The sequence below is a fragment of the Phoxinus phoxinus genome (genome assembly GCF_949152265.1).
Source record: "Phoxinus phoxinus genome assembly, chromosome: 24".
Taxonomy (NCBI): Eukaryota; Metazoa; Chordata; class Actinopteri; order Cypriniformes; family Leuciscidae; genus Phoxinus; species Phoxinus phoxinus.
In genome coordinates this window covers 16,081,424-16,102,630 of record NC_136899.1, presented here as the reverse complement: position 1 = coordinate 16,102,630, position 21,207 = coordinate 16,081,424, and the positions used below count along the sequence as shown (strand labels likewise).

General features: G+C 38.4%; 1 protein-coding gene and 1 long non-coding RNA gene across 2 annotated transcripts; both read right to left on the bottom strand.

Annotated features, from left to right (window-relative positions):
- Positions 1 to 283: 283 nt before the first annotated feature.
- Positions 284 to 9,110, bottom strand: LOC306992252 (uncharacterized protein). The gene is made up of 10 exons (XM_079600930.1): positions 9,077 to 9,110; positions 4,989 to 5,033; positions 4,401 to 4,772; positions 3,823 to 4,137; positions 2,981 to 3,172; positions 2,687 to 2,781; positions 2,501 to 2,551; positions 1,877 to 2,258; positions 1,600 to 1,779; positions 284 to 683 (listed from the first exon to the last, which is right to left on the bottom strand). The coding sequence occupies exons 2-10, from the start codon at positions 5,020 to 5,022 to the stop codon at positions 586 to 588; spliced, it is 1,719 nt and encodes a 572-aa protein (XP_079457056.1). The 5' UTR covers positions 5,023 to 5,033; positions 9,077 to 9,110; the 3' UTR covers positions 284 to 585.
- A 5,039-nt stretch (positions 9,111 to 14,149) lies between these two features.
- On the bottom strand, positions 14,150 to 18,072 carry LOC306992257. Its single transcript, XR_013796247.1, has 3 exons — positions 17,985 to 18,072; positions 17,340 to 17,481; positions 14,150 to 17,056 (listed from the first exon to the last, which is right to left on the bottom strand). It is a non-coding gene; the product is annotated as an uncharacterized lncRNA (long non-coding RNA).
- Positions 18,073 to 21,207: the final 3,135 nt, after the last annotated feature.

Genomic DNA, 21,207 nt, shown 5'->3' with positions numbered 1-21,207 from the left:
TTCAAATACACACGATGTTCGCTGTGTTTCCCCCCCGCCGACTCCACCCTCGCCACGCCAGACCCAACTATGTCTAGATGCCGACTGTATGTATAGTGTGTGAAGCTCGTGTAAAGGATCAGCCCTCTTCTGAACGGAGGCGGAGCAGAAGCTCATTTGCATTTAAAGGGACACACACAAAATAACGCCACGTTTTTACTCACACTCAAATGGGGCAAATTTGACAAACTATAATAAATGATCCGGGGGTATTTTGAGGTGAAATTTCAGACACATTCTGGGGACACCATAAATTTATATTACATCTTGTGAAAAGGGGCATAATATGTCACCTTTAAGGTAGACACTTTACTTGCATTTAACAGGGTTTTTATGTATCTAAAATTACTTTTGTTAATTTAATTTGATGCGGACACGAAATGGTGAAGTCTCGTCTTTGACCCGTATACAGAGCGGTCATATATACAAATTGGTCATAAATACGTTGCTATATAAATAAAGATAGCTTGTCTTTTGAAACAAAGCAAATGTGCCTGTGATGACTTGATGACTTCTTTCCAGTCTTGCAGTCTCTCATGTTCTTGCTCAGACGTGGACAGGCTCTGAGTTTCTGTCAGGTTGGTGTTGGACTTCAGGCTTCGGGTCAAGTCTCGAGCTCAAGCTCTCAGCAAGCATGTTATTTCCTATCCAACACAAAGATTATATGAACAAGTCAACTCATGAATGATTTTTTTAGAGCTAGAACAGAATTGAATTCTGTTTGCATCCCTGATTCTGTTATTTTCCTGTTTACTACATGAAGCCGCTGTAAAACAATCTATATAGTATAAAGCGCTCTATAAATGAAGGTGACTTGTCTTGATTATAAAAATAACATTACAATGAACACACATTTGAAAATCTCACTACAAATAATCCAGAATTGAAGACAAAAGATATAATCCTACTCTGTTACACTTCCTCACACCTGAAACTGATCGAGTGAATCTCCTGAACTTCTCCAATCTACTGTAGATCTCTACTAATCCATCTATGTTGTAACATCTGCTCTAACGTCGGGCGTTTAGCTGGATCCCGGGAATCAGATCCCTGCACTCTGTACACATTTTAATAAGGAGAGAGCTGGTTAGTCATGACTATGTGACCTGGCATCTATGAAAACAGCATCTAAAACATGATTAATATACTGTAAAATGCTCCTTATCTTTAAAAAGTAAAAGTGAAGTATGTCGTTTCTGCGACACTAGTGGCAGCGAGTGGAATAAATGACAAAATAAAGCATATTTAAAATACATATTAGGAATACTTTTAGCTGTGTTGCATTTGCCTTTATGAAAATGTGCCTTTCTGCATCACAATGCTCTGTTCACTTTGACGTGTTCATGACCTGTTTAATCTTTGAAGGTATGAATGCAGTGAATTTTGGCTTTCACTTCTGTAACTAAAGCTGCATTTCTTTTCCCGTGGCTCTCGCCCCAAACTCTCGCTATACGTTGAGCCATATATAAAAAATCGTACATACTTCACCTTTAACTGTTTCTGTACAAAGCCTTTGCTTTATGTGTGTGTTTATCAATGTAATCAATATTATTCACTCACCTTTGGATAAGTTGGAGTTATGAAATGTAACTTTGGCTTGTGTGATTTCTCTTCTGTTGTGAAAAGGATGACATGCGTTCACCATCTTGTACAGCAACACTCCTAGAGACCAGACATTTGCTGGGACGGCGTGGAATCGAGGTTCTGTCAAGACTTCAGGTGGGATGTGATCCTGTATTCCTGAGAGAAAGACATTTGCACATTGTTGAGCTTTTTTTTTAAAGCAAATAATTAGTAAGTCACTACATTCAGGTTTCCACACTCCCAGAATGCTCACCAATGTATATTTTGCTGTCGTAGCCATCGCTGCTAAATAGCTGACCGCAGCCAAAGTCTATCAGCTTGAGCTGTGCCGAGTCTTTCTTCAACAGGAAATTCTGCGGATGAGTGTCATTATGGAAAACACCACGATGGATGCAGTGTTGCACTGCCAGCACAGCCTGTCTCATGATGGACCGTGCTGTTGGTTCATACACTTGTTGATTACGAGTCATGAAGTCCAGCAAGCTCTCGCAGGGTTCAGGATACTCCATAACCAGAGTGAATTCTCTAGGATGTTCAAACCACTCGTACAGTTGTATGACGAAGGGGCTTATGGGTTCTCGCCTCATCATCATCAGCAGCGCCACTTCTGTAACGAGAGGTTCGGGATGTCCAGGCTAGAGAGAAGTAGTAGACAGAAGGTTAGCTGGGTAAAAATGTGAAGAAAACATATCATTTTGAAATGTACTTTTCTTTCATATTTTTAGATGCGTTCAAAAGAGCCTTTCCAGCTCAAAGTTATTTGGTGCCTCTAGGCTTATATTGATCACATTTACACCTAATGCTTCCTACGGGTGTATTGACTACAGTAATCTGCACTTAAACAACTCAATACACATTCAGGTTTTGTCCAACTTACAATATTAAGATAACGATCGTTGTCAATCTTGCGCATCCGCTTGATGGCAACCTGCAAAAAAAACCAAAAGTTTCAATAACAGTGACAGTATTCAAGCGCCTGACCTTCTAAGTATTAAACTATCTGTTAATTGTTTTAAATGTGTTTTGCAAGAGCAAAATGTTTGTACAATTCAGTAAGATTTACCTTTTTGCCATCAAATTTGCGTGTTCCCAGGAACACCCTGCCAAATCCTCCGGATCCAATCATCTTTTCCACGTTATAGAGAGACTCAAAGGACTCTGAAAAACAAACAGAAAAATATGAGACAATTATTAGCTTGCTAGATCCATTGTTTTATTTAAAAAATAAAACGTCCTGGTTGAGAAAATAATATTATAATGGGGGAAATAATATTAATATTCTCTAAAAGCAAGCCTTATTTTGAGTGGAAAACAAGATAATACTGTTTAAAATAATGTTGGAGAGATAATGATTTACCATTATTTGGCTCGACGCCGGAGTGATCTGGAGCAGGGGATGATGGTTCAGGATCAGGATCTGCTGGAGGAACGAAAGGCTCCACAACATTCACAGCACTACAGGAACAGCAGCAGAAAACACACTTGATAGCCTTCCAGAACCTGCGGAGACAACCAGGTATTTTCCTCTTCCTACGTACTGGAGCTTTTTCTAAAATGAAGAAAAAACAATTGAAAACAACTATTAGACACATCTCTGACGTCAAATTAAGCAATGATATTATGACATAACTTACATTTTACTGTTAAATTCTGTAATGATACAAATCTAAAGTAATGGGAATGTTTCACGCTATCCACACAATTCTAAATGATTTTCTTGGTTAAAGGAACATTATATTTTATAATTTTGCATTATGGGAACGTTACTTTTGAATGTTCTCGGAATGTTTTGAAAATGTTAGTTAAACGTTCAATTGAAATATTCCTAAAAAAAATTATTTCACTTTATTTTGATGGTCCCTTTGTTGTTGTTGTCTATAAGTAACTCTGCACCTACATGTCTACTAACTCTCATTAGAGTATTAGTAGAGTATTAGTAGACTGGTAAGGTTAGAGTTAGAATAAGTTGACATGCAGTTGCAAAGTTACGTAAAGTCAACATAATTTTTCAAAAGGGACCATCAAAATAAAGTGTTTTCTTTACACAAAGAAATCAGAAAGAATATTTCAGCGAAATTTTGCTGAGCAACAGTAAATGTGACCGGACATTAACATGTTAAAACCTTGAGTCAGTAATGCATGAAATAGCAAAATCTCTATCTGTAGACTTTACACTGCCCAGCCTTATTTCAGTGTCACCTGTTGAGCTCTTGTTCACTGGAGAATCCTCCACGGCACCCTGAGCAGTTCGGCCAGTTGAAGTCTCTGTTGACTCGACAGGAACTTGACCCGGCAGCGGAGGACACAGAAACCCTTCGAGGCTGACGGACCCGGACAAGCTCTCCGATCCATCGCCACTCCACCTCCACTCGACGCTGTACGAGCCTCGGCTGCTCAGACTCAACGACTCTCTACACCTCCTCTCCACGTGGGCCTCAGAGAGGGACCAAGCTGAGGATGACGTGATGCCCGGAGAAGAATCTGTGGAAGCCGTTCTCCAGGATCTGGAGCGGCCTGAGGATGGAACATTTCAGACATCAAAAGCTGTTTTTGTTTTATTTTTTATAATATTAATAATCAATGTCAGTGGTCACATCAATTGTTACTTTGGTTTAACTTTATTTCCTTTTAACACATTCGGTTGTCTATAAGTAACATTGCACCTACATGTCTACTAACTCTCATTAGAGTATTAGTATTAGTAGAATGACAAATCAGCCATTGAAAATAGAAATAGAAACTTAGCCATTACTTCTTTATTAAAAACCTATTCTGACCTCTGCGAGAGTGTTCATATGAAGTGGACGGACGTCCATCATCTGGCCTCTGCTTCGCCCTCGTCCCGTGAGCCTGACGTCCATCATCTGGCCTCTGCTTCGCCCTCGTCCCGTGAGCCTGGCGTCCATCATCTGGCCTCTGCTTCGCCCTCGTCCCGTGAGCCTGGCGTCCATCATCTGGCCTCTGCTTCGCCCTCGTCCCGTGAGCCTGACCTGTGGACACAGAAAACTCAGAAGACAGAGATGTTAAATATCCAGGAAGATCCTGGCTCTGTGTCTGGGTCGGATCCTGATCACGGTCATCATAACCGGGTCCCCAAACCTCCTGACCAGCCGTCTGAGAGAAAGCGGCTCTCCTGGATCTGGAGCGGCCTAAGGATGGAATGTTTCACACATCACATAGTTAGTAATGCTATAATAATAATAATCAATGTCAGTACAACATTTTACTTCAGTTCAATACAAAAGTTTATTTCACATGCAAGGAATCAAATAAATGTGATCAAATGGGTTCTTCACATTAATGTAGTCAGTCATTGTACAGCATCATATCATGGATAAACCTAAATGAAAAACTGAAGCACTCACCTCCTCTTTCACCCATCATGTGAGCCATGGACATCCTCCTCCAAACTGCAATAAAAACAATACAAAATACAACACAAAATACAATACAATAAAATATAAATCACCTCAGAAATACTCCCCTAAAAATAAACAATTAAATAACTCCTTCTAAAATAAGAAAACATCAATCAAATGAAAAGTATTCTCAGAAATTAAATGACGCAAAAATTAAAAAATATTATTTAAAAAATATATCTCTATATAGGCTAAAGGATATATCCTCCGATGTCCTTCTAGAATAAAAGTCTCCTCTCAGAAATCAGCTTCAAATTCGCAAGATTTGCTCAGAAAATTCTCTGCAAAAGTCTGTAAGTTCGCCTCGTCTCTCAACCAACAACAGACAGACTGCGATCGTTTTAAGTGTAAATATAAATGCAGAATTCATAACAACCGTCGCTATAGCAACTACAAATTCGAATCACTCATATGCTCACACGCACACACATATGAGCAGAGCAGAGCACGTGAGCACACGTCAAATCTGATTTATTAAATAGTTACAAATTTAATGTTTACATTTCTTTAATATGAGATTCTTTCATAGCAGTATTATTATTAAAAATCTGTGGAAAAAGGGAGAATAAATCGGACTTCATCTTATGAATTAAATTTGCCCATTTCCGCATACATAACCATCAAGGCCAATCAGCTTTCAGTATCTCTAATGCGTCATCAAACGGTTAGTATTAGTGGTGAAGAAATCCAAATTATTGTTGAATTCTTTATTAACATTGTTCACAGTTGTTACCCAGTTAACTATAAACTTGCTAAATGTAATAATAGTTGTACCCCATGTGCTCCTTTTGTCATTATTTTGAAGAGACAATCATGTGTTTTGGGACTGTGTGAATTGTAAAAGTATTTTGGATTTACTTTTCAAACGTTGTTAAAAGGTAACTTTGGCAGGCCAATCTATATTCAAACTTCTGTATAAACCAAACATACTCTGATATTAGACCCTTCTCATTTTAAATTTGTAATTAATTTATACTTTTTCTTGCCAAATTTAATATTCACAAATGTAAATTTTAATTTGTTTAAGAAAGAGTTTGAGGACATCTAAAAACTGTGTGTGTGTGTGTGTGTGTGGATAAATATTTTTTGCTTTTAAACTGTGTATAAACACACACACACACACACACACACACACACACACACACACACACACACACACACACACACACACACACACACACACACACACACACAGTTTAAAAGCAAAAAATATTTATCCAACTCCATTTAAAAACAGTCTGTCGCTGCCATCTTTTGGACATTCATCATATTGCATTGGTTTTAATTTCTTGTCCTCAAACAGAGCACTAATCTGTTTATTTTTAAGTTACACATTCTGCATTGATTAAAAAAGAAAAACCAAATGTGTTTTTTAGGGGTAGTATTATTTTATACAGAAATAAATTATTTATAATTCAGATGAGAATGAAGTTAATCAAAAATGTAAGGAAAACAAATATATTGATCTGAAATATAGCAAGTTAATTTAGTTTTTTGTAATTTTGTTATTGTGTTTTTATTAATTTAATTAATTATCTAATTTTATAAAACTATTGTCAATGCACTACAAATAAACTGGATCTATGCCTTTACTTTAATAATAAAACATATAAAAAAATTAAAGGATTAAGACATTTATTAGACACATAACATGATTAGGAAAATGAAAAAAAAAGAATGAAAAAAAAAACTAGGGAATCACTAAACCGAGAGAATTATTCTAATTTTATTATACACTCAAAATATTTCAGAACAAATCCTTTAAATTTAATGATATTCAGAAAAGAACAAGAATTAAAAAATAACTATAAACAAGCCAAAACTAAATAATTTAAAGCGAAAAAATGTGCTTGGAAACATCACTATAATGTGCATCATAGCACATTCATTTTAATTAATTTTAACATTTAAACACAACACACACACACACACACACACACACACACACACAAACACACACACACATACACACAGGTGGAGTGAGGGGGAGGGGAAGGACAGACAGCGGGAGACAGAGAACATTTTAAACAAAAATAAAAATAAAATCCTAACTGTGACAGAAAGTAAACTTTGATTATATTTAAATATACATGGAAATGCAGTGTGTATAATACATGGAAATGTTTAAAACATTGTTTACCAGCGAATAAATATTTATCCAACCACATTTATACATAGTATAAAACACTAGATGGCACAATATACCTATTTTTAATAGACACATGTCAAGTCAAGTCATCTTCATTTATGTGATAAGGGACAGCTAACTGGTGCTATTTTTATTGACCTTTCCCAAGCCTTTTTATGCGATAGGTGTGAATCAAAGTGCCTTTTATGGTTTCATTCTTATCTTCATAATAGACGGCAATGTGTTGCTTTTAAAGGTTCACTGTCTGATTATGTATTGGTTGATAAGGGGGTTCCACTCCAGGACCTCTTTTGTTTTCGCACATTTGCTCCATCGGAAAGATGCATCTTTATGCTGATGATACCATAATTTATACGACTGACTCGGATATTCACTGGATCCAGAACAGGTTACAAGCTGATTTTATTACGACTCAAAAATGGCTTCACAGTAACAACTTAGTGTTGAATATGGAAAAATCCTGTTGTATGTTGTTTGGGACGAGCCACAGACGGCCATGTGCTCTTAACTTGCAACTGTTTTTTGAGGATGGGTCCTCCATGGTGAAATTGGAAAAATTGAAATACCTTGGTTTGTAGATTGATTCTGAGCTTACCTTTAAACCTCACATTGAGTATATCACAAAAAGAATATATGGCTGTCTCAGGACACTCTATAGATCTGTTAATTGTTTCACATTAGAATTTAGGAAAATGTTAATTTGTCAGTTGATATTGCCCATTATTGACTATGCTGATATCATCTACATAGTGACACTGCTCTTAAGCCACTTAATGTTGTTTTTAACTCTCTATGTAGATTTGTCCTGAGGTGTCCTTTTAAAACGCATCATTGCATAATGTATGCATCACTAAATTGGCTTCAGCTTAATTCAAGAAGAGACTTCCGAAGACCACCGATCTTATCATCTCTACACTGGTTACCTATAAAGTTCCGTATTAATTATAAGGTATTGTTACTGACTTATAAAGCCCTAAACGGCTTAGCTCCAGTTTATTTAACGGATCTTCTATCGCCCTATAATCCATCGCGCTCTTTAAGATCGCTAAATTCGAGGCTTTTGGTTATACCTAGGATATCTAAGTCCACCAAAGGAGGGAGAGCATTCTCACATTTAGCTCCAAAACTCTGGAATAGCCTTCCTGATACTGTTCGTTGCTCAGAGTCGCTCTCCCAGTTCAAAACTAGATTAAAGACGCATCTCTTTAACCAGGCATTCATATAAATGTTTTAATCTTACAGTTAAATCCGGCCTCTAGTTCATAACCGCCAGAGGAGAACTGGCCCCCGACTGAGCCTGGGTTCTCCCAAGTTTTTTTTTTTCTCCATTAGGTCACCTGATGGAGTTTTTCGTTTCCTTGCCACTGTTGCCTTTGGCTTGCTCAGTTGGGGATATTCAATTTAATGAATCAATCAATATTACTATTGATTAGCATTACCAAACATGGACGTTTTATTATTATTTTAATTTAATACTGTGAAGCTGCTTTGATACAATCTGTATTGTGAAAAGCGCTATACAAATATTCTTGACTTGACTTGACTTGACTTCCATTGGTTCATTTTTATTTTCAAATGTGCCTACTTTGACTGTCCTCCAAATCTGAAAGAACTCTTGGTTCCTCGTAGTTCTATGTGCACTTAGAGTCATGCAATATCTCGTCTTTACTGTACCAGCAATCTTTTCAGCCGCTGGACGTAAAACTTTTCATTATAAAGCTGATTGGAATAATCTCCCTCTTTCTTTGAGATCCATTTTATCTTTTCGCAGATTTAGGTTATCTATATTTCAATATCTTAACAATGTGTGTGAATGTTACGGATGTTGGACTAATAGTATTGCTTGTAATTGTTTTTGTTTTATGTAACTGTCTAATTGATTTACCTCCTGTGGATTCGATCTCTGGTGGTCTTATGTGACACCTCTTTACATTGAATTTCTTATATCATGGGTTCCAATTGTGTAATGAGCTAAATGTGATTTACTTATTGAGATAGCCATAACATTTCTGAGCTATGATGTGTCTTTGGTTTGGGGTAAAGGTGTAGGTAACTAAAGTGTAGTTACTAATCTATAGTAACTAGATTGTTGTTGTTTTTTGTTTTGTTTTATTTTCTGTTGTATTGTTTATGTGTATTTGGACCCCCTTGAAAATGAGATGTTGCATCTCAAGGGGCTATCCATTCATAAATTGAAATTGAAATGTATATAGCGCTTTTAACAATGTAGATTGTTTCAAAGCTGCTTTACAGAGATAAACGTATAATTTAAGGTAACAGATTGTTTTGGCTTTATAGCAGTTCTTGTTATTGTTATTTTCCAGCTAATGTTAGTTTTGATTGATTCACTTCCGTCGAAAGGATCATTTGTTATTAAATTAGGGGCCGCTAAGACGACACGTTCTCTCTACACAGACTTTAAACGCGAACCTGTGAGAAACGCTGATGGCGTTCACGTGCACATCAAGAATTAATTCTATAGTTATGTGCGTTTGAATATATGTGCGCATGTTTGTAATTCCCTACAAACCAAGCCTAAACAAACTACTTGTCCTGCCTATAAATTTGATACAGAATTTTATTTTATTTTATCACTACGGGGTAGATACTCGAATTTTCCACAATGCTTTATCTGTAGAGTAGGCTAGTAAAGGGATCCTCCATAGGGAGAGGCTAGTTGGCACTTCAGCACTGCGTTGTCATCGGGTCCAGGCGAAGGTCGTTCGTCAGATCTGGATACGGCCTGGATCCGGCATTTAAGACACTAAAATAAGCGTAGATGCGATTCTTCTTATGATGTAACGAGTACATCAGGATTTAAGGGAAGTGTTCCCAGTTCCGGCTGACCTAATTTATGCAGCCTAACATTGAGTTATAAAAGTCTATAATGTATTATGTGCTAGGTCAAAGAGATGTGTCTTTAATCTAGATTTGAACTGACAGAGTGTGTCTGCTTCCTGGACAATGTTAAGAAGACTGTTCCAAAGTTTTGGAGCTAAATAGGAAAAGGATCCACCGCCAGCAGTCAATTTTGATATTCTAGGTATTATTAACTGGCCGGAATTTCGAGATCGCAATAGACGTGAAGGACTATAATGCGTTAAGAGCTCCCTCAAGTACTGCGGAGCTAAACCATTTAGTGCTTTAAGTAATCAGCAATATTTAAAAATTTATACAATGTTTAATAGGCAGCGAATGCAGTGTTGACAGAACGGGGCTAATATAGTCATACTTCCTGGTTCTGGTAAGAACTCGAGCTGCTGCGTTTTGAACTAGCTGTAGTTTGTTTGTTAAGCGTGCAGGGCAACCACCCAGTAGAGCATTACAATAATCTAGCCTTGAGGTCATGAACGCATGAACTAAATGTTCCGCATTTGTCAATGAGAGCATATGGCGTAATTTAGATATATTTTTAAGATGGAAAAATGCGGTTTTACAGATACTAGACACATGACTTTCAAATGAAAGATTGGAATCAAAGAGCACACCCAGGTTCCTAACCGACGACGAAGACTTAAGAGAGCAGCCATCAAGTGTTAGACAGTACTCTAGGTTATTACGTGTGGAAGTTGTTTGTCCAATGATTAGAATCTCTGTTTTTTCAGAATTTAGTAATAGGAAATTACTAGTCATCCAATTTTTTATATCAGCTATGCATTCCGTTAATTTTGTGAATTGGTAGGTTTCGTTAGGTTTTGAAGAAATATACAGCTGAGTATCGTCGGCATAACAGTGAAAGCTAATTCAATGTTTCCTAATGGTATCTCCTAATGGTAGCATATACAGAGTGAACAGCAGCGGTCCTAGTTCTGAGCCTTGTGGTACGCCATACTGAACTTGTGATTGATTAGACATCTCTTCATTTACTGCTACAAACTGATTATGGTTAGATAAGTATGATTTGAACCATGCTAGTGCAATTCCACTAATGCCAACATAATGTTCGAGTCTATTTAAAAGGGTGTTGTGGTCAATGGTGTCAAATGCAGCACTAAGATCAAGTAATACTAATAGAGAGATACAACCACGATCGGATGATAAGAGCAAATCATTTGTGACCCTAACAAGAGCTGTCTCGGTACTATGGTATGGTCTAAATCCGGACTGAAAATCCTCGCAGATATCATTTCTTTCTAGAAAGGAACACAGTTGTGAGTAGGGTTGCCACCCGTCCCTTAAAATACGGAATCGTCCCGTATTTACAAGTAAGATGATGCGTCCCGTATCAAATCAATAAGGGACGCGATTTGTCCCGATTTGTCTAACATATTTATAACACGGAGTCTGCTTTGCAGCCTTGGCTAAATGTAATTTACATGAGACTTGATAATGATCTGAGATGTCATCGCTCTGCTGCAGTATTTCAACAGCATCAACATCTATTCCATGTGATAGTATTAGAGTATGATTACGGCAATGAGTAGGTCCTGACACGTGTTGTCTAACTCCAATTGAGTTTACAATGTCTTTAAATGCCAATCCCAATCCATCTTTTTCATTATCTATGTGTATATTAAAATCACCAACAATTAGTACTTTATCTGCAGCCAATACTAATTCTGATAGAAAGTCCGCAAATTCTTTGATAAAGTCAATATGGTGCCCTGGTGGCCTGTATACAGTAGCCAGCAGAATTTTCAAACGTGATTTATCGTTTACACTATATATTTTTAAATTAACCACCAACACTTCAAAAGAATTATATTTAAAACTAGATTTGAAAATATTACTATAAATTACAGCAACACCTCCTCCTTTGCGTTTCAGACGAACGTGTGCGTGTGTGAGCTCTATGCTGTTCACATAGCATCAACTGGGTGTATGAGATGCACACACACAAAATAGCCTATTGCGGACAAAAGACAAATTGTATGTCATGCTGCTGGGCGATGCCCACTTTGTAATCAAAATTAGTTTCTGATGTACAATAATGCATGAATGGTCATGTCTTTCAGGTGTATCTGATTGCATTTGCTGTGCAGTGGAACAGCCGCATTAATCACTCCGGGTTGCTGGTGGTCATGGCAGGCAGACGTGGTGTATGGACCCGCGGCAGATTCAGCGCCTGAATCAGCAGGCTGAGGGGCTCTTCGGTAAAGAGCATGTCCTCGAGCCCAACTTTGCCGCTCCAAAGCCCTACCCTGCTGTATACAAGGACCCAGACGAGGAGGAGCTCCATAGAGTAGAGTACGCCATGTGCCAGTCAACCAGCTTCACTGCAAGGGATTACTATGCCCAGCAAGGTACACAATCATGCATTATAACAATATACATGCATACTAAGCGGTCAAATACCTATAAATATCATGCATATTCTATCCATGACAAGTATGTATGATATAGTTTCATTTTTATTTGACATAATATGAAACAAATGAACTGCAGCATTGCCATGTTGTGTTAATTAGTCTACTGTTAGTTGTTGTAACTACCTAGACACACTGGAGATTAGTACATTACATATTTGCAGTTGAGGAAGAGCCGTGAAGAAGAGGAGACGGCTGAACAAAGTGAGGACAAGCTGGCATATGAGGGTGTGGACGTGGGTGTAGAGTCAGAGGAGGATCCTATGGACACTGTCAGTGACAAACATGTCATCCTCACTCAATCAGAACAGGAGGAGGAGGAGGACAGTCCTGTTCTGCAGGATGTGCTGATGACCCAGAGCCATCTGCATCTTTCTGGGCTGGAGGAAGTGGAAGCCGTGGCCCTGCTCCTTTTAGAACGGGCAGACAACAGTGACCGTCACCCAGTGCCAGCTGACCCAAGGCTGAAGATTGGCACTGCAGTTGGTGCTCTGCATGAGCATGACAGGTCTGCAGCCAACTTTGTAAAAAGGTATGAGTCTAGGTGGGGTTACACCCTGTTTGGCAGATGCTTGGGAGCTGACACACCTGATTCAATTCAATTCAATTAAAATTTATTTGTATAGCGCTTTTCACAATACATATAGTTTCATAGCAGCTTTACAGAAAATGCATTTAAAAAATGTACATCCAAAAATACAGTTAGTGAATCATAAATTTAGGGCATAACATATCGCCGGCGTTGGGTCGTCTCTTCACAGGCGTCGAGTCGTCTCATCACAGGCGTTGGGGCATCTGAAGTCTCCATGAGAGGCTGGATACATAACTGGAGCTGACGAACTCTATTTGAGTTATCTCGGGACAGGCGTCCCGAGATAACAACAAAAAAGGCAGATGGGAAATAATTAGCGTAGCTGCTGTTCATAGTCATACACATTATTTCTCATGAATTATTCTCATCATCGCATGTATGATTTATTTTTGCGGGATAGATGTTGAAGAGCTTGTGAACCGTCCCGTTCAACCTAAACCCCCTGTGGCCACGTACATCCCACCCAGAGCGTCAGCAGCACCTGTCCTGGTAGTGGTTCCTGCACAGCCTCAGGGACCATCCATGATGCTCTGTGGGGCCTCCAGCAGTCAAGGGTTCATACCTTACATACCTTACTACACCTACATCGGTCACTACATCCCCATGCATATTTGCACTACATTACCTCATCTCCTTGTATATATTGTGCGCATATTGTATATTGCTCAATGTGTACATGTATAAATCTTTTAATAAGAATCCTGTAAATAATAACTTATTGGTAGCCTACCTATTTTGCTATATTTTCTGCTAAATTACTTAATAATTAATGTTATGTTAATAATTATATTCTGTTTACCTTGTTACCTGTGTTATTGTTATTATTGTTGTGGTGTTTATTTATTTCTGATATGTAGATGTTGAACAAATAATAAAAAAGAATGTTTCCCCATTTGTCCACTTAATAGAGATAAAGACTGTCACATGAAACTGTATTGAGTATAACAGGGGCTGAATTACTTACCAGTAAGGTAAAGATAAAGTCTTTTTTTTCCAGCTAATGAATGATAAATACATTGACAGACAATCAGATTATTCAGCTTTAAAGAGCGCCAGCATTTAAAGTGGCAGACGAACAAAAACTGCAGTACATGCTTAGAATGAACAGCTTATCGTTCATTGGGTTCGGACGCTAATAAAGTTAACCATTATAGTTATTTTTCTAGGTGTGGATGGGCTTTAAGAGTACTGGGTCTGCATTTACTTTTTACAGTGCCTTTCAACTCTCTCTGTTCGTGAGCATCTAAAATAAATCAATAACACAAATTAAAGTCAAAGTCAAGTCAACATTTATTTAAAAGCAACAGATGTGCACTACAAGTGCTGTACAATAAGACATCGGGCAAATAAAAAGAAAGCATACAAAGAAACAATGCAGCGTCCAAAATATAAACACATTAAACAAAATACATTTTAAAAAAACACAAACGATACAAAAAATATTAAGTTTAACATATATGTCAGTGCTAAGCATTCATCTGTAATATAAATGAGATGCAAAAATTGTTATTTATACAGTGATACTGCCATTCAGTTTTTTGAAGAATTTGCATTACACTGAATGACAAAACTTCGACTTCAGCTTATATTGACAACCATCAACTGGCCACTATATTAAACAATGAGCTTGACCAGCAAAATTAATCACAATTATTCACAACATCTGCTTATTTGTCAAAAAATCTAATAATATAAGTGTTTTGTGGCATTTCACTGAATGATATGCGTTTTTGTAACTCAGGCTACCACACCATGAAAAGGTGTAATTATCAAATATTTAAGAATAAACCCACTTTTCTGCGGCACCACATGATCTCAGGGTGCCACTTGATGATGTCACAGACTGTCGAATGACTATCTGCTTTTTATATGATTTCAGAACGGCTTCTTGATCCTGTTTCACCGAATGACCTCTGACAAACTGCATTTTCTGGACAATTTTATTTTTTTAATACTTAAAAATAATAAGACATGATACTTTTAACATAACACAGCCAACACTTATGTGAACATGCCAAAACATTTTTTTTTGTTTATCTTGGTATTTTATGTTTATTTAAAGATGTAATGGCAAAATCAAACTCCAGACCATTACGCTGAATGACAACTTTACACTTTGGAACATTATTACCCCCATATTTTGACATTTTATTTTCACATATAATCGAGTCCCCGGTGCATCTACCAACCCAGAAAACTTTGTTTGTTAAGCCTTTCTCTGTAAGCATGTCAAAAATAAGTCAGATCAGATTTCGCTCCCCTTCTGACGTAGGAAGAGGATCTTATTGTAATATTACCGGCTCTTAATCTGCACGTTTACACCCACCAGCCGTTTTCACAAGCAACAACAGTGTAACCAGTTCTGACACAATGGCAAAAGTTCGAGCAAAGCATGTAAACTGTTCTGTCGTACAGACGAGCACTGAACACTATAGAGTCCCAGCCTCAGATGAGACAAGAGAGCAGTGGATTAATTTAATTTTTAACGGAAATCCCCCAGAAACAGAGGAATCAATGTAACTCCACAATATCTAAATGTCTCCACTAACCAATTCAGAAACATCCAGGTTCAGTCTAAAAGTTGAATCTCTTCCTGAGTCTCTCTGTAAGGCTGCACTCGCTACAGTTATTTCTGAGATTTTGGATGAGATTATTCACATGTTTTGTTATACATACAGACGGTTGGTCTGGGAACGCCCCGTCACGTGATGTGAATTTAGCCCGTGGGGGAAAACATTGCCTTGGCTCTAATTGAAATACACGGGACAATCATGCCGAAGAGTTGCTGTGTCGTTTTCTGTACCGCCAATAAACAAACAAATTATTAATTGAAGTTCTATCTACATCCTTCCTAATAAACACACAGAACTGGAAAGGATGCCAATCGCTACGTAATGACGCGAGCCGTGAACCTAGGGAGTAGTTCGAGGTCTACACTCAATACAGACTGCAGTCGGTGAGTTAGGGATAACCGTCAGCACAGTCCCTCGGCAACTTCGTACTACTGATCACCGTTTTACAAAAGGATTAATAGTTTGAAGTGAAGCATATACGTACAAGTGACAAGGTTTTATGAAGTTATAGTATGCAACATATACGAAAGTTGATTGAGTTATAGGCTAATAATGCAAAATATGTCTGGAAACAACACCTCCGGCCATTTGGTTGGGTCATTGACCCAGTTTTAATTAAATAAGGGCAATCATAACCTATGGCAGTTAATTTTGCAATGTACAGTTGTCGGTCGGCAGGCGTCAATGACTCGCAATACGAGATTTTTGTCATTCAAATACACACGATGTTCGCTGTGTTTCCCCCCCGCCGACTCCACCCTCGCCACGCCAGACCCAACTATGACTAGATGCCGACTGTATGTATAGTGTGTGAAGCTCGTGTAAAGGATCAGCCCTCTTCTGAACGGAGGCGGAGCAGAAGCTCATTTGCATTTAAAGGGACACACACAAAATAACGCCACGTTTTTACTCACACTCAAATGGGGCAAATTTGACAAACTATAATAAATGATCCGGGGGTATTTTGAGCTGAAATTTCAGACACATTCTGGGGACACCATAAATTTATATTACATCTTGTGAAAAGGGGCATAATATGTCACCTTTAAGGTAGACACTTTACTTGCATTTAACAGGGTTTTTATGTATCTAAAATTACTTTTGCTAATTTAATTTGATGCGGACACGAAATGGTGAAGTCTCGTCTTTGACCCGTATACAGAGCGGTCATATATACAGATTGGTCATAAATACGTTGCTATATAAATAAAGATAGCTTGTCTTTTGAAACAAAGCAAATGTGCCTGTGATGACTTGATGACTTCTTTCCAGTCTTGCAGTCTCTCATGTTCTTGCTCAGACGTGGACAGGCTCTGAGTTTCTGTCAGGTTGGTGTTGGACTTCAGGCTTCGGGTCAAGTCTCGAGCTCAAGCTCTCAGCAAGCATGTTATTTCCTATCCAACACAAAGATTATATGAACAAGTCAACTCATGAATGATTTTTTAGAGCTAGAACAGAATTGAATTCTGTTTGCATCCCTGATTCTGTTATTTTCCTGTTTACTACATGAAGCCGCTGTAAAACAATCTATATAGTATAAAGCGCTCTATAAATGAAGGTGACTTGTCTTGATTATAAAAATAACATTACAATGAACACACATTTGAAAATCTCACTACAAATAATCCAGAATTGAAGACAAAAGATATAATCCTACTCTGTTACACTTCCTCACACCTGAAACTGATCGAGTGAATCTCCTGAACTTCTCCAATCTACTGTAGATCTCTACTAATCCATCTATGTTGTAACATCTGCTCTAACGTCGGGCGTTTAGCTGGATCCCGGGATAGGCACTGGCTAATCAGATCCCTGCACTCTGTACACATTTTAATAAGGAGAGAGCTGGTTAGTCATGACTATGTGACCTGGCATCTATGAAAACAGCATCTAAAACATGATTAATATACTGTAAAATGCTCCTTATCTTTAAAAAGTAAAAGTGAAGTATGTCGTTTCTGCGACACTAGTGGCAGCGAGTGGAATAAATGACAAAATAAAGCATATTTAAAATACATATTAGGAATACTTTTAGCTGTGTTGCATTTGCCTTTATGAAAATTTGCCTTTCTGCATCACAATGCTCTGTTCACTTTGACGTGTTCATGACCTGTTTAATCTTTGAAGGTATGAATGCAGTGAATTTTGGCTTTCACTTCTGTAACTAAAGCTGCATTTCTTTTCCCGTGGCTCTCGCCCCAAACTCTCGCTATACGTTGAGCCATATATAAAAAATCGTACATACTTCACCTTTAACTGTTTCTGTACAAAGCCTTTGCTTTATGTGTGTGTTTATCAATGTAATCAATATTATTCACTCACCTTTGGATAAGTTGGAGTTATGAAATGTAACTTTGGCTTGTGTGATTTCTCTTCTGTTGTGAAAAGGATGACATGCGTTCACCATCTTGTACTGCAACACTCCTAGAGACCAGACATTTGCTGGGACGGCGTGGAATCGAGGTTCTGTCAAGACTTCAGGTGGGATGTGATCCTGTATTCCTGAGAGAAAGACATTTGCACATTGTTGAGCTTTTTTTTTTTTAAAGCAAATAATTAGTAAGTCACTACATTCAGGTTTCCACACTCCCAGAATGCTCACCAATGTATATTTTGCTGTCGTAGCCATCGCTGCTAAATAGCTGACCGCAGCCAAAGTCTATCAGCTTGAGCTGTGCCGAGTCTTTCTTCAACAGGAAATTCTGCGGATGAGTGTCATTATGGAAAACACCACGATGGATGCAGTGTTGCACTGCCAGCACAGCCTGTCTCATGATGGACCGTGCTGTTGGTTCATACACTTGTTGATTACGAGTCATGAAGTCCAGCAAGCTCTCGCAGGGTTCAGGATACTCCATAACCAGAGTGAATTCTCTAGGATGTTCAAACCACTCGTACAGTTGTATGACGAAGGGGCTTATGGGTTCTCGCCTCATCATCATCAGCAGCGCCACTTCTGTAACGAGAGGTTCGGGATGTCCAGGCTAGAGAGAAGTAGTAGACAGAAGGTTAGCTGGGTAAAAATCTGAAGAAAACATATCATTTTGAAATGTACTTTTCTTTCATATTTTTAGATGCGTTCAAAAGAGCCTTTCCAGCTCAAAGTTATTTGGTGCCTCTAGGCTTATATTGATCACATTTACACCTAATGCTTCCTACGGGTGTATTGACTACAGTAATCTGCACTTAAACAACTCAATACACATTCAGGTTTTGTCCAACTTACAATATTAAGATAACGATCGTTGTCAATCTTGCGCATCCGCTTGATGGCAACCTGCAAAAAAAACCTAAAGTTTCAATAACAGTGACAGTATTCAAGCGCCTGACCTTCTAAGTATTAAACTATCTGTTAATTGTTTTAAATGTGTTTTGCAAGAGCAAAATGTTTGTACAATTCAGTAAGATTTACCTTTTTGCCATCAAATTTGCGTGTTCCCAGGAACACCCTGCCAAATCCTCCGGATCCAATCATCTTTTCCACGTTATAGAGAGACTCAAAGGACTCTGAAAAACAAACAGAAAAATATGAGACAATTATTAGCTTGCTAGATCCATTGTTTTATTTAAAAAATAAAACGTCCTGGTTGAGAAAATAATATTATAATGGGGGAAATAATATTAATATTCTCTAAAAGCAAGCCTTATTTTGAGTGGAAAACAAGATAATACTGTTTAAAATAATGTTGGAGAGATAATGATTTACCATTATTTGGCTCGACGCCGGAGTGATCTGGAGCAGGGGATGATGGTTCAGGATCAGGATCTGCTGGAGGAACGAAAGGCTCCACAACATTCACAGCACTACAGGAACAGCAGCAGAAAACACACTTGATAGCCTTCCAGAACCTGCGGAGACAACCAGGTATTTTCCTCTTCCTACGTACTGGAGCTTTTTCTAAAATGAAGAAAAAACAATTGAAAACAACTATTAGACACATCTCTGACGTCAAATTAAGCAATGATATTATGACATAACTTACATTTTACTGTTAAATTCTGTAATGATACAAATCTAAAGTAATGGGAATGTTTCACGCTATCCACACAATTCTAAATGATTTTCTTGGTTAAAGGAACATTATATTTTATAATTTTGCATTATGGGAACGTTACTTTTGAATGTTCTCGGAATGTTTTGAAAATGTTAGTTAAACGTTCAATTGAAATATTCCTAAAAAAATTTATTTCACTTTATTTTGATGGTCCCTTTGTTGTTGTTGTCTATAAGTAACTCTGCACCTACATTTCTACTAACTCTCATTAGAGTATTAGTAGAGTATTAGTAGACTGGTAAGGTTAGAGTTAGAATAAGTTGACATGTAGTTGCAAAGTTACGTAAAGTCAACATAATTTTTCAAAAGGGACCATCAAAATAAAGTGTTTTCTTTACACAAAGAAATCAGAAAGAATATTTCAGCGAAATTTTGCTGAGCAACAGTAAATGTGACCGGACATTAACATGTTAAAACCTTGAGTCAGTAATGCATGAAATAGCAAAATCTCTATCTGTAGACTTTACACTGCCCAGCCTTATTTCAGTGTCACCTGTTGAGCTCTTGTTCACTGGAGAATCCTCCACGGCACCCTGAGCAGTTCGGCCAGTTGAAGTCTCTGTTGACTCGACAGGAACTTGACCCGGCAGCGGAGGACACAGAAACCCTTCGAGGCTGACGGACCCGGACAAGCTCTCCGATCCATCGCCACTCCACCTCCACTCGACGCTGTACGAGCCTCGGCTGCTCAGACTCAACGACTCTCTACACCTCCTCTCCACGTGGGCCTCAGAGAGGGACCAAGCTGAGGATGACGTGATGCCCGGAGAAGAATCTGTGGAAGCCGTTCTCCAGGATCTGGAGCGGCCTGAGGATGGAACATTTCAGACATCAAAAGCTGTTTTTGTTTTATTTTTTATAATATTAATAATCAATGTCAGTGGTCACATCAATTGTTACTTTGGTTTCACTTTATTTCCTTTTAACACATTCGGTTGTCTATAAGTAACATTGCACCTACATGTCTACTAACTCTCATTAGAGTATTAGTATTAGTAGAATGACAAATCAGCCATTGAAAATAGAAATAGAAACTTAGCCATTACTTCTTTATTAAAAACCTATTCTGACCTCTGCGAGAGTGTTCATATGAAGTGGACGGACGTCCATCATCTGGCCTCTGCTTCGCCCTCGTCCCGTGAGCCTGACGTCCATCATCTGGCCTCTGCTTCGCCCTCGTCCCGTGATCCTGACGTCCATCATCTGGCCTCTGCTTCGCCCTCGTCCCGTGAGCCTGGCGTCCATCATCTGGCCTCTGCTTCGCCCTCGTCCCGTGAGCCTGACCTGTGGACACAGAAAACTCAGAAGACAGAGATGTTAAATATCCAGGAAGATCCTGGCTCTGTGTCTGGGTCGGATCCTGATCACGGTCATCATAACCGGGTCCCCAAACCTCCTGACCAGCCGTCTGAGAGAAAGCGGCTCTCCTGGATCTGGAGCGGCCTAAGGATGGAATGTTTCACACATCACATAGTTAGTAATGCTTTAAT

Excerpts from the sequence above, each read along its gene's own strand:
- LOC306992252 (XM_079600930.1), bottom strand. The coding sequence starts at position 5,022 with ATGTCCATGGCTCACATGATGGGTGAAAGAGGAG. Across the intron at positions 3,173-3,822 it reads AGTGAACAAGAGCTCAACAG|AAAAAGCTCCAGTACGTAGG; the intron begins GTGACACTGAAA and ends TCTTCATTTTAG. Across the intron at positions 2,782-2,980 it reads CGGCGTCGAGCCAAATAATG|AGTCCTTTGAGTCTCTCTAT; the intron begins GTAAATCATTAT and ends TTTGTTTTTCAG.